We start from the raw sequence: 14,131 nt of genomic DNA, 5'->3' as shown, positions 1-14,131 counted from the left end.
GTTGCCTAAGGTGAGCCAGATCTAAGAAGGATGAATCCAGATGAAAGAGAAGCTTACAGGCTAGAGATCACTGTACCTGAATTGCTTGAGCAAATACAAGCAGCTATTTATGAAAGGATACGCCAAGTTAGATTGCTACATCATCCTCTTGATCAGCCATTCTACATCACTGCCTTAACTTATGGCATTGAAATTGGCGTGTATCTAAATAACAGTGGTCAAAGGCTACATACTGATGAAGAGAATGCTCAATTTCATTAGGCTCAGCAACTGGGTATGGATCTAAGGCAATATTGCGATGCTCTTAGAACTGTTGAGGGCAGGAAAATGATTGAAACAGCAAAATCCCTGAACATTACTGCCGATGACTATCTTTTGGGTCTAGAAGTTGAAAGGCAAAGAAGGGAGGATACTGATACTGAATTTGCTGAGAGGCTAAGGCTTCAGGAGGAAGAAGCTAAGTTAGCTGCTGATAGAAAGCAAGAGGCTGAGTCCCTCAAGCTAGCCAAAGCTATTGTTAAGGAACAAGATAAAGCTCTTGATGAACTGAAAGCTACTGAGAAAGTACCTGCTACTGCTCCTATAGAAACTGAACGAACAATAGAGCTATCTGATCACTATTATAGGAGCAAGTATGGTGATGTACTGAACATGAGATCAGATCCCAGCAAGATCATCAAAATGCACAGAGGCACAAAAAGAGCTTTCAGTATCAGCAGGGAAGATAACATTCAAGAGAGGGTAGACTACACCGAATTAAGAACCTTCGGATTCAGTAAATGGATGGCGATATTGGAATACTTCATTGGTAAGGCTAAAAGTGGTATTAAAGATACATTGAAGCCTGAACTCCAAGAGCTCTTCAACAAAGCAACAAAATTTGGGAATGTACCAGTAGTAAACGTAGAAGAAGTACTTTCTTAAAAGCCTTAAGGAAAGAAATCTACTGGTGAAGGCCCACACAGAAGAGATCCCATCATTCTACCTCCTCATGTTCCAGTTTATGACCCTGTTGAGCTGCCTTACTTGTTTCCTGAAGCCTGGGCTGCCTGGAAAGTGAAAGAAGAAGAGCTATCTGGTGATGAACTAGAAAAGGATAAAGATAGAGACAGATAGCCTTCTAGTGCTCAAATTGTGTCTTTTGTTATTTCATTTTTCATTATGATATTTTGTAATTACTATATATACTATGTTGTAATGAAAATGAAATGAGTTTATCTTCAAAATCATATCAAGTTATAAGATATAGATAACTCAGCAAAAGATCCCAAAAACAAACTTAAAAGGGACAAATTTACTGTCTATCTTTCATTAGGTTCCTCAGTGCTGGCTTTAGTGTTTTCTCTAAATGTCATAAGTTTTGTCATCATAAAATAGGGGGAGATTGTTGAGTCTCCAAAATAATTAAGGATTTAATTATGACAAAACTGTAATTTATTTGTACTAAAATGTTATGTGCAGCCAGCACAAGTTTGTTTATGTATAGACAGCAAATATTGTTGTGTCAAGTGTTCAGTATGCTGCCTAGTCTACCAGCACAAGGTAGAGTGTATTCTTCGAATCAGCACAGGATGAGTACCTAGCAATTCAAAAATATCAAGTGACTCAGCATAAGAAGAACCAGTAAACCTCGTAAGCATCATACAACACAAGACAGCCATACTCCATTACAAGCATGGTGGTTTCCTGAGTGGTCTACATCAATTGTACTATTCAACAGAAGTCAAAGAAAAGTTGAACAGGAAAGAACACGCGTCGGCGGCTGACAAGTGACCTTACAAGACCACGTGGGAATGCAGAAGTTTAACGCATGTGCAAACATGTGCTATACTTTGTCAATGCCTAGGGAACACAACACTCTATTTGTTTAAATGAATAATGATGCCAAACCAAATTGGGGTGTTCCTGCAAATAGCTACCAAAGAGGAAAGAGGAGAGCACGCTCTCTGATGCAGTTGTCCCCACAAGTACAGACATCCTATGTACCAGTGGACAATAGAACCATTATACGGTTAATAGGACTACTATAAATTGTTGTATCCACTATTGTAACAACTAGTGGTGTGGGTTTTGTTATTTAGAGTCTAAAACGTGTAATAGCTTTAAGTTTATCCTCATAGCTATACTTAGGTAAATCTGTATCAACCAACTATCATTCCGCCAAGGATAGTTGTAATTCTTTGTGATTTAATCAATAAAGAATAACAGTTGAAAAATTACCTTTGACTCTATTTAAATTTCATGCTTGAATACTAAACTGTGTTTAATTGGTTAGTTAATTAAAAAAATTTGTATTCACCCCCCCTACAATACTCCTGTTGTTAATCAAGGGACCAACATGACCCTTGATGTTTTTCTTGTTGAGTTCAAAAAATTTCTTGATGGGTTTCCAAGATTTGAGAACGAACCTCATCGGATGAGCAACGCGAAGAAGCAGCATTGGATGAACCGTCACTTTTACAACGTTTTCGACTAGCTAGTTGACCAGGTGGACGACGGATCGGGTCATCCTCATATAATTTTGTTTGATTCAGGTTTGGATCAACCAGTAAAGGTTCCTCGTCTCGCAAAATGATCGGTTTCCGATTGTGGAAGTCTTCGAGTGTTCACTACGCCTTCCGGCATATAAAATTTTGGACACTCAAGAAGTACTTTCCATGCTTCCTCGTGTGTATAACCTATACCCTGACGTGTTTGGTATTCTGAACGCACAACTTCAATGACATCTTCGTTATTAGTTCCACTTCGCCATTCTTTTTTTTTATATATAAATAGCAACAAAAAGTTCGATTTCTTGTGCTATTTTCCCCCGTTTCCTAGTTATTTGATCGTTGTTTCTTTTGCGATCAGAGCCACAATTATAGTTGAGTACAACCGTATTCCAAAATGATTCGTGAGTTTGAGAGTTTCCTAGTTGCGGATTTTTCGTAGCGTCGAGCTAACGTTCAACCAAGATTTTTTCTTCTTCCGAAGTCCAATGCATAAGTTTACGTCTTGAGCATTCATTTGGTTCGGCCCCGGTTACTTTTTTCTTGCCTTTTCTTTTTTGCTTTTTGTTATTCGGTTTCGAGTTGTGTTTCGGGTTGAGTTTCGGATATGGTTTTAAGTGTCGGTTGTGTTAAAGGTTGTGGAATGTATGGTGTTTTTTGTGGAAAGAATTGTTGTTGTTGTTGTAGAATGAAGGGGTATTGTAGTTGTTGTGAATAATATTGAAATGGTAGTTGTTGTTGTTGTTGTGGTGGATATGGTAGTTGTTGTTGTGGTTGAATGAATTGTTGGTTATAAAATACGTTTTTTTTTTTTTTTTTTTTTTTTTTGCGAATTGTGAAACAAAATCGCTTGACTTGGGGAAGAATTGCTAGCTTGATTCGATGATGAATTATTTGGTGACGGGATTGGATTATTTAACATATGGTTGAAGAAATCATTGTTGTTAGGTTGAGACATTTTTGTTGTATAAATTGAATTGGAATGAAATTGGAATGAATTTTGAGTAAGAATATGGTTTGAAGAGTACGTATATTTATAAAGTTTAAATATTTTATTTAAAAAAACAAAAATGTTGCTCAAACGGTAATAATACTGTTGGTTAGTGATTCAATGATAATATTCAAATGTTAACCATTTTATTTTGATGATGACACCAAGTCTTATGTGCTTAAACAACGTATAGAACAACACAAGTTCACAAGCTTACACAATCTCTAGCAAACGACCAATACACAAAATAGACAAGTCAAAAAGAGTCATTTGAAAAACACTGGAGGAGCACGGCAGGGTCTACGGTCGACCGCATGTCAGACCGTGGATGCCCTGTACCTTGGTTCTGAGGAACAAGGTGCACGATCGACTCCACGGTCAGCCGTGGGTCGACCGCAGTTTTCTCTGTCCGAATTTTTGATCAAATAATGTTTGACTACTTCGTGGCATCTATAATTTATGAAACTTATTTCAACATGCTTAGAATAGTTGCCTCTTTCATATTCAAATGAGTTTTGGTCACTAAAACTCTAATCTTGGTTAATCACACTTAATGACGTCTTAATGACGCTTTTAGCTTGTGATTAATGTTAAACACTTAAGTATTGCTAAAAGTTCTTTTTCAAAGTCATCTCTTTAAATATAAATTAAAGTAATGAAATGATTAGGATGGTCATTAAAGTCCCAATTAAAGAGATCCTTTCCACTTAATTAACCATTAAACATTACTTACATGCTTAAGTATGCTTATCTCTTTATGATTAATGTAATTCCCTAGAAGTCTTCATGTAAATCAAATGGGTCTTATTTGGAGGGTTGCAAGTAATCAATGAATGCATATACTTGTAATCAAATGATGACAAATAGTTTGAAGACATGGGATATGGTGTTTGGCTTGTTGTGGTTTGTCAAAGGATAAATGCAACTCCCACAGAAGTCTTTACAAGATTCAAATTAGTCTCATTTGACTTGTTCAAGCAACCAATGAGGCAAGATACGTCCATCAAAGTATTGACAAATTGTTGAAGACATGAGATATGATGTTTGGAGTGTTGTGGGTTGTCAGAGCATTAAAAATATACATTTGCCATAATGGGAAATTACTGACATAAAAGAAGGACATTGGACTTTCCTCTTTAGCAAGCTCATGTCCACTTCAATGAATGTATCCAAAAGTATAAGATGAAGGTTAAGGACTTCTAGGTGTAATAACCATCTTTTGAAAGCTCTATTTTGGTTAAAGAAGCAAAAAATTCAAAGAAAAAAGAGCTCCAACGGATCTATTAAAAAGCTGTCCAGTATGAGCAAGGTCGATGCACGGTCGGCCGTGAAGTCAATCGTGCACCATCTGAGAGAATTTTCCTTTCCTTTAAATACCAACATTTTCCAAACTTGAAGACCACCCTCTTTCCAACGCACTTCCAAATTAATATGAGCTGATCTCCTAAGCTTCAACAACACATCTTTAGAGAGATCATGATTAAGAGAGAAAGAGAGATTCTACGTAATTAATATAATTATGTGTAAACTCTAAAGCTCAATTTCTATCATTCGTGAGTTTGTAAACTACATTCTTTGTTAGTAATCAAAGAAGTAATATAGTTCTCTTTAGAGAAATTGTAATAGTGGGTGACATACTAACTTTAGGTTAGTTCTTGTGGTAAGAACATCATTGTACTTAATCATCCCTCTTCCTTACAGAGAATTAGGAAGTTGGTTAAATTTCTAGTAAGAAATATGGTGCTTGTCTAAGGTGAAGACAAGTGAGATCTAGGTAGTCTTTGGGGTGATCGAAGATGGTGATGATGTAGCTTATTTAAGAGCTTTTGATGTAACCGCATATCCGCCGTATTTGGAGAAAGCTAGTGAAGATAACTCTCGATTAGTGAATCGATGAACAGATTAAGGTGGATTAGTTAACATATACCGGAACCACTATACATCCTTGTGTTTGTATTCTTTGAGTTTATCTTTTGCAAACACACGCAATTTTATGTTAAAACTCATACTTTGATCTTAAGACAAAAAAAAGTGATCGAAAAAGTTTTAACAAATCACTAAGGAATTATTCATCCCCTCTAGTTCCTTAGAAATACCATTGTAAAATTAATATGGGACCACCATCTCTCGTTACTCGATCGTTGCAGTAGTGACTAACACCCCCAATGGCGATTTGCTCCCTATAATTCTTAGTGTGTGGCGGCTAGTGGCGGTGAGTGGTGAAAGCGGGTAACAGATGATAAGTTGTGGCCTTATTCTCATTTCTAATAATTCGATTGGCTACCATAGCAATTGGGTTTAACTCCAATGTAAATAACTGGGCGAAATTATTTCCAGGCTCCACAATGACCCATTCTCTTACCCATAGGTAAATTCAAATAAGTAAAGAGGATATTACCTATTTTACAGCCTACCAGCCTCGCCAATCTTGCTACCTCACCTCCATCCACTTTTACGCCATATGACTTACTGTTTGAATGATTAGTTCAAAGGCCTGAGGCCTTTACAAAGTTGTTGACCAGGCTTGTCGCATTATTGTTGGACCAATCACCAAAAATGAGAATGTCATCTGCATACGGCATATGAGAAAGCTGAATATATTTCAATTCAACTGATATTCCCCTGTAATAACCACCAGCATAGCAATGGTGAACTTCAAGGAATACTCCGATAGGGTTCGAGTTGCGAATGAGAGTACACTTGATATTGCTGGTACTGGTGATCTCGTGGTTAAACACTTGAATTATGCTTGAATCTTAGGGAATGTGCGGTTCGTTCTAAAGCTCAAGAGTCGGTTGATCTCGGTTGGGAAATTCGGTGACAATAATTATCATTTTCTATTTGGGAATCAAAAGTGTGTAGTATTTAAGGGAGATTACGTAGTCGATCGCGGGTATAAAAGGTGAACCATGTATATGGTTGAAGTACCTAAGGAGGAAGGGCTAGGTGATTTATTAGATGTCAAAAGTCCTAGTGTGCTAATGCTTTCCGTTATTGTTGAGGGATCTTGCTTGAGTGAGAGCTCAAAGGAAGTTGAAGCTAGTGGAAATTTGGGTCGAATTGGGTACACTAGAGCTTTCGTCACTTCGGAAAGATCTTCATCAATGGTAACTTTCTTGCGGTCGACCGAGGTTGATGAACACGAGGTTTTCTTAAGAGTCATGGTTAATGATACATGTGTGCAGTGGGAGTTGGCGCGGAATGGAAAATCAGGTTTGTCAAAAGACGTGCGCACGTATGTTGTCGGTGTTCCAATGGTGAAAGCAAATGTGTTAAAGTGGACGATTAAGTGTGCGAAAGTGCGCTCGTGCAAGGTCTTAATTGGCAATGTCCATGTGTCCGTTCTACCGGCAGGTTTATTCTTTATTGGAAAGATAAATCAAGTGGATGATATTGTGTACGGGTAGATCGCTTGGGCGATGGAGTTGATTGAGTTGGGTCGGACTCAAACGACCCGTTATCTCCAAAACTAAGGAGGTATGTGCCATAGCCAAAGAGAGTTTCTTGTTTCCTAAGCTAGTAACAAAAGGATCGAATAGCTCAGCGGTATTTTTTGGTGTCAAAAGACTTCACTTGCTCGAAGGTTATCGGGTGAAGTGCGGCGTGATTCGGGTGCAAATCCGACGGTATGAAAAGGAGGTATAATTAGCGGGTCAAGTTGTTGCTGTGGGATGATGATGGTAATGATGGTGTTAGGTTAAAGATAGGTGTTGTTTAACGTCTCTTCGAGTGGGAGATTATTGGGAGTGCGAATCGAGTTAAACAAGGAATCAAGAAAACGAAAAACTATTGCACGGGTTCGAGATCGCGAGCCTGAAACTCGCGACTGGAGTTTCTGCTCGATGTGATTCTCGTGATCGCGAGAATAATCAGAGGAGGCAACTCGCCATCGCGAATTAGGGTCTGACGGGCCAAAGTTTCCAAAACCGTGTTTTCTTGTTCTTTAAGTTGTTTTCTTGTTCGTTATGTTATTTCCTTGTTGAGTTTTGCCTATTTAAACATCATATTATAGACCATACATGTATCCACGAAAATTATCAATAAAAGAACTCTCTTTGGTGGCTGGGGATTAAAGTAATCATTCGTGATTACATATAACCTCGTTCAATTCTCGTGTTTTATCGTTTTTTGCTATTTTTCTTCGTGTTCTTCACTTTAATCCGTTTGTTGTCATTAGGTTAGATAACCTATGGTTATCAAGTCTTGTTAGGGCTCACGTGCTTTATTCCTTAACATATATTAACTCTTTTAACATGATCTTACGTATTTTCACTTATATTTGGAAATTATACTGTATTTGCGTTGGATGCTATATATATATATATATATATATATATATATATATATATATATATATATATATATATATATATATATAGGGGCACGATCCATGGATAAGCTTAAAAGGAGTACAAACGGGATAAGCAAAATAAATTTTTATTTTTTTTACATTCATAATTCTGCATTAAAATACACCTCTAATCAATTTTTTTAATAAAAAAAAAGTTCAAAATCTTTCAAAAATCGATGATGAATGGTAAAATTAACCATTCATCTGGTTAATTTATCATTCATTTTGTTCGCGATGAATGATAAAATTAATCAATGCTATAAAAAACCAGATGAATGGTTAAATTAACCATTCATCTGTTTTTTTATCATTCATCATAAACAGATGAATGGTTAAATTAACCATTCATCTGCTTTTTTTAGCATTGATTAATTTTATCATTCATCGCGAACAAAATGAATGATAAATTAACCAGATGAATGGTTAATTTTACCATTCATCATCGATGTTTACCATTCATCATCGATTTTCGAACGATTTTGTTAAAAAACTTTTTAAAATTTTTTCGTTTTCTTCTATTTGCATATTAAAGGATCGTTTTTTTTTTAAAAAAAAAAGTTTGAAATTTTACTTATCCCGTTTGTGCCCCATTTAGTGCTTATCCATGGATTGGTCCAATATATATATATATATATATATATATATATATATATATATATATATATATATATATATATATATATATATATATATATATATATATATATATATATTCCTTACAAAATCATTGATGCATATAACATATTACTTAGAAGATAACTTTAAAAGTGTGGGTCCCACTAAATATCGCCGCAAATAGGTGTCACAAAAGACTTCCGGTAGCGAATCTACGGAGTCGGTGTATTTGCGTCTCGCCGCAAAAGGTTATTGCAACGATTTTCGGGGCCAGCTGCGGCGAGATAAATCGCCCCTAAAGGGCCTATTCGCTCTAGTGAATGTAATAAAAGTTTAGAAAAAAAGTGTATCCGAGCTGATTTTCCTTAAAAGAAAAGGTTACAACAATGATATTATCGCAAATATAGAAATAATATATTACATATCGTCCATCAGATAATCATTAAAATGGTGGCTGTAGAAATAATCAATAATCCTATTTGCATCCTTAAACCACCATACCCATGCCCATAATCACCTACACCAGAATCAAAGAGTTTAATCCCATTCTTTGTATCTTTCTGTCCATTTTGGCCAACTCTCACATTGGCTACCACATGAACTGTCCCCTTTTTACGGTACGCGGGTGACGTAAACCCAACTTTAGTGAACACATCCACAATAAAAACAGATGACGTCACATTCCTATTATAAGGAACTATGCCACGTGTAGTCACCGTTTCTCTCACATGCTTGCTTCTGCGGCTATGTTGGTCAAACTTTGGTATGGTGAACTCTGCTACAACAAAAGTCAACTTGATATTAGGGACATAAGAAAAAGTGACTTGAACTGGATCATAGTAAGCTCCCATGGCCTTATTCTTGTTATGGAGCTTCAAGTCGAAGAAGAGGGTCTGATTGACGGTGGTGGTAGTGGAGGAAATGTCTGATAAGTTAAGAGCCGAGGCGAAAAAATCAACGATTGTAAATGAAGGATCTGATGGGGTGGTGTAATAGACACATACAACAATTACTGTTGTAATGATTGCTAAGACTAATATGATTATGGACCAGCATCTTATGAGATATCCCATTTTGTGATTATAGAGTAAAAAAATATGTATTATTAGTTTTTTGCTATATATTGAGGATTGATTGATTGATACTTGATAGATGGAAGATGAAGAGTTTATATAAAAAGGCAAGGAACAAATGAATATGGCTTGAAATCTAAGTTTTAAGGATTATGGACTAGATTAGACTTTTGAGAAATTCCACTGGCATTACTTAATGGGAATAGATCGAGTCAATGAATAAGGGTGTAAATTTTCATTTTGATTAAAATATAATATATGTATGATCTGGCGCTTGTGTGATCATCAAGAAAAATGTATGCTAGCTATATAACCAAATGTAAAGTCAAAATAATGTGATTCATATATGACTACATCTTCACAGTTGAAAGTTTTTGTCACGTTAGTATTATGCACAAATGTAAACGGTTAAAAAGTAGATAACATTTTATAGAATATCTAGATCCAGATTGTATATGTATTACAAGCAAAACTTATAGGAAGAAATTATACAAGCACAAATTTAAGTTGCATACATACATACATTTTAGCCTTTTAGGTATGATAGACACGTCAAAAATTAAATACAATTCGTCAAAATTAATACTTAATTCCAAATTGTTTTATAATTGTCATACTTAGAAATACAATATTGAAAAAATGGTGGACTTTTGAGAGAATAGGGCTTGGTAAATGATCTACGGAAGTTGACCCAATGATCAAGTGTTGACATTGGCAGCAATTTCTACTGTATTTACGGAATTACTCCGTATATTTTAATTAATTTAACACCAACACGGTACCCCCAGTTATGCTTTCTCCACCTATATAAAAATAAAAATAAAAATAAAAATAAAATATTTACTCGTATCAAATGCATTCCATGCATATATATATGATCATCTTCAATTCTCTTTATCTATTTATCCCACATAAAAGTTTTCTACTTTCATTCAAACACACTTATACTTTAGATTTTTTTAGTCGTTACATGACGCGACGTTCGGGTTCATGTAATCTTGGCTGCATATGTTGCTCATTCATTGTGCTTCTTCCTTTGGCTCTAATGATTGTCCTAATATATCTGTTTGATTCGCCATCAAGTCCCACTTTTTCAATCAATCTATTTGATGATCAACCCTTTACCATACCAATTCCAGATAATAATTCTATTAATTCCATTAATTCTCCTTCTCTAACGAACATGAGTATCCACTTTGATCTCATGCTTCAAAATGAGAATTCTGCTGTAGGCATTCATTACCCCGATCCAATAAAATTGACATTTTCGTACTTCCCAAATGTATCGATGATGGTAATTATAGGGGAGTACGAAATTGATAGTTTTTATCAAGGTAACGGGAAGACTAGGCATGTAAGAGACGTGGTGCAAACAAACAGCACCTTTCCAACAGTGATGGACGGGACGGATATGGTTGTTTTTCGGCTTGATTTGGTTGGTTCGTACCGCTTTAAAAAGGCGGGAAGCAAGAGACATCGGGTGGAATTGGGTTGTGTCGTGTTCATAAATTATACCACTAGCAAAAAAATTGAAAGCGGGTTTATTGAAATGACTTGGCCGGGTCTTGATTCCGAGTTGGAACCTCCAGTTTATAATGATTATGTTGATCCATGAATGTTTAGTCCCTAGCTCATTGTCTATAATTGAACATTAAATGTAATTGAACTTTAGTATTGTTAACTTTGTTTGATTGACTTGTGTGCGTTACATGTTTATTAAATTAATTGTAAGTTAATCAACTATAAGTTCGTTAATGTTTTAAACTAATGTCACACATTTCGCTAAAATTTCTCTCTAGTCTTCAACACTTTAGTAACACCTTCAAAGTGTTCTTCATCTACTTCAAAGTGTTCTTCATCTACTTCAAAGGTAGTCAACTTCATCTTCATCTTTTCTTTTTATTCTTTGCTTTCGTGCAAGTGAAAAAAAGATGAATTTGATGCTAGTATTTGTGTCTTGAAAACACACCAAAAACTAAAAAAAAAAAAAAACAATATAGAAATACAAATTACATTATAATTATAATCCCTGCAATTAGCTAATTACAAATGTAGTCCCCCGAGTCAATTTTGAGTATCGTTTTATAGTTTCTGAAGAAAGATATATACTTCTTCATACTAACATGATTTAAAATCTCGGTCTTCCCAAATTATTGACGACCTTAGCTTACCCCGAATCTCACAACCCACAAAGATTCAAACTTTTATCGTTTCACATTGCCTCATCATGTACATAAGGCATGTGGAGGAGCTGTTACGGTTGAAGTTGGTCGAGCGGTTCACAGGCAGACAGGGCCGACCCTAGAGTAGGGCGACAGGGGCGACCGCACCCGGGCATCACATTTTAAGAGGCAGTAAATCTGGAGTTCTGAGTTTTTTTTTTTTGTAAGTTCAGTTGAGTTTTTTTTTTTTTTTTTTTTTTTTTTTTTTTTGTAAGTTCAGAGGAGAAATTTCATGGAGGAAGGAAGAGGAAGAAGGAAAAATCAAAAGTTGGAAAGAAAAAAAATCTTTTGTTCCTTGATATTGTAAAGTTATTTTTCTTTTGTCAGATTGTTAATTTTATTAAAATCCAATATATCATTATATATAGCGTATTGTACAATCACGTATGGATTTTGAAATTCTAGTCTAACAATAGAGGTGTCATAATAATGTGAATTCATAAAATAAATTTACTAATTTCTTAATATAATACTCCATACTACTTGATATTTATATTTTCTTTAATTTAATTATTTCTAAAAGGAACAAAAGTCATTTTTTGAAAGTCTTATTTTATTGGTGTGTCACAGACAAATTTTGGTATAGTATGAAAATGAATCTTTTTAAGATGTCAATTTTTGAGAAAATGTTTGAGAATAAAAATGTAAAATTGATTATTTTTTTGAAGGTAGATAATTAATTTGAAAAAAAAGAAAAATAGAATTATATACACATATTTCGGGATAGATCAAGTAATAGTCTAATAATTTAGACACATGTTACATTAACTTGATATTTTTCTTTTATAATTTACGCATTAATTAAAACACGTATGAAAATAAAAAATACACTATAAAGATTTTAACTAGACTTGAATTCATCACTTTTATCGTAGTTTATATCTTCAATTTGTCACACTAAATTTATTTAAAAAAATAACGTGAAAATGAGTTATATAAATCGATTAGCTTTGGAACACTTGTTTATAAATAAAATAGGGGGCATTATTTGATCGTTTCACCCCGGGCAACAGAACACTCAGGACCGGTCCTGCAGGCAGATTTAAATTTGCAAAACGCGAGTTTGAAACATATGGATATTTGCAAAACCCTGTATTCGTGTAAAAAACTGGACTATCCACAAAATTTTTGACAAACCAACAAGCACTATCCGTGTAATTTGTTTTAATTTAAAATTTATTATAAAACTAAACTAGCTTAAGGCCCGCGACTTCGCAGGATTTTTTTTGGATGAGAAGGCAATGAATAAATTCAAATAATAGGATTTGATAGTGGACTAATACGGTTGATTACAAAAATAATGAAATAATATAATAATGATTCCGTCATGTTGAAAAAAAAATATTAAAAACATTTGAAACATAAGATATTAAAAATAAGTGAAGTTAATATTAGAATTTAGGTCTGTTATCCCAGAGCTTAGTCCATGATTCTATTCTCTTCATGTGTTGATGATTTGTGAAGATAGCGAAAGCCGTTTGCTTTATCATTAGTATACTCTGAAGCTGTTTGAATGTAAGCACACGTAATTGATTTACCTGTCATATAAACATAAATTGATTCACACATTAATGAATAAGAATAGAACATTTATAAGTTAAAATGTATTTGTACGGGATATAATATTAAGAGTAAAGAAAGGAAATATATATTTAATTACCTCATCTAAGTAGTTTTGCATAGTCGATAGCTTGCCAATTTGTTCAAACATGCTATTTTTATAATTCGACATAGCAATGGTATCGCCTTTGTTAACAAAGGGGTTTCCAACAAAAGTTTCTGATATACTTCTTTTCAAGTTATACACTCTACTTGTAATGTTGGACTCGTGTCGGATGGTTGTTTTGTTAAGTAATGGCATTCTTTCAGCTTGATGTTCTAATAAATCTAGGTGATTCAAAAGTAGCTGCGATTTGCCGAAAACAAAAATGTACCAAATATTCAAACATGTTTAATATAAAATGTTAATAAAAATCACAATACAAAGGGAAGTGTCATTAACATAATCTTAGTTAAAAAAAAAATATGATAATTAAATCATACTGTAATAATATCAGATGGACGAATTCCACCAATCCACATAATATAACTTTGAGCTGGCGACATCCATGTCAGATTGACAATAGACATGACACAGATTCTTGCAGGAACTTTCTTTTTTGTTAGTAGGTCATTGTAATGATAGTTGATAAGTTTAATAATTGGTGAAATGTGTGCATTGGTATTGTTTGATGAAACTTGTCTGTGAAGGCTAAGAATAAGATGGTCGAATTTTGATGACCAATCATTATAACAGTTAGCAAAGTTTGTAATGTAAAAAAAAAAAAAAACTGTATAATTAATATGTAAATGACACTATGGTATTCTTTAGATGAAACATATGGTATTCT

At 34.5% G+C, this 14,131-nt stretch overlaps 1 protein-coding gene across 1 annotated transcript; it reads right to left on the bottom strand.

Annotated features, from left to right (window-relative positions):
- Window positions 1–8,877: 8,877 nt before the first annotated feature.
- On the bottom strand, window positions 8,878–9,519 carry LOC139847543 (uncharacterized). The gene has a single exon (XM_071837222.1). It carries the CDS (start codon window positions 9,517–9,519, stop codon window positions 8,878–8,880), a length of 642 nt encoding a protein of 213 aa, XP_071693323.1.
- Window positions 9,520–14,131: the final 4,612 nt, after the last annotated feature.

Source organism: Rutidosis leptorrhynchoides, chromosome 5 (assembly GCF_046630445.1).
Source record: "Rutidosis leptorrhynchoides isolate AG116_Rl617_1_P2 chromosome 5, CSIRO_AGI_Rlap_v1, whole genome shotgun sequence".
Classification (NCBI taxonomy): Eukaryota; Viridiplantae; Streptophyta; class Magnoliopsida; order Asterales; family Asteraceae; genus Rutidosis; species Rutidosis leptorrhynchoides.
Note: the sequence above shows the minus strand (reverse complement) of the source record. Positions and strands in the feature narration are given on the sequence as shown.

Coding starts and splice junctions, on each gene's coding strand:
- LOC139847543 (XM_071837222.1), bottom strand. CDS start 9,519: ATGGGATATCTCATAAGATGCTGGTCCATAATCATATTAGTCTTAGCA.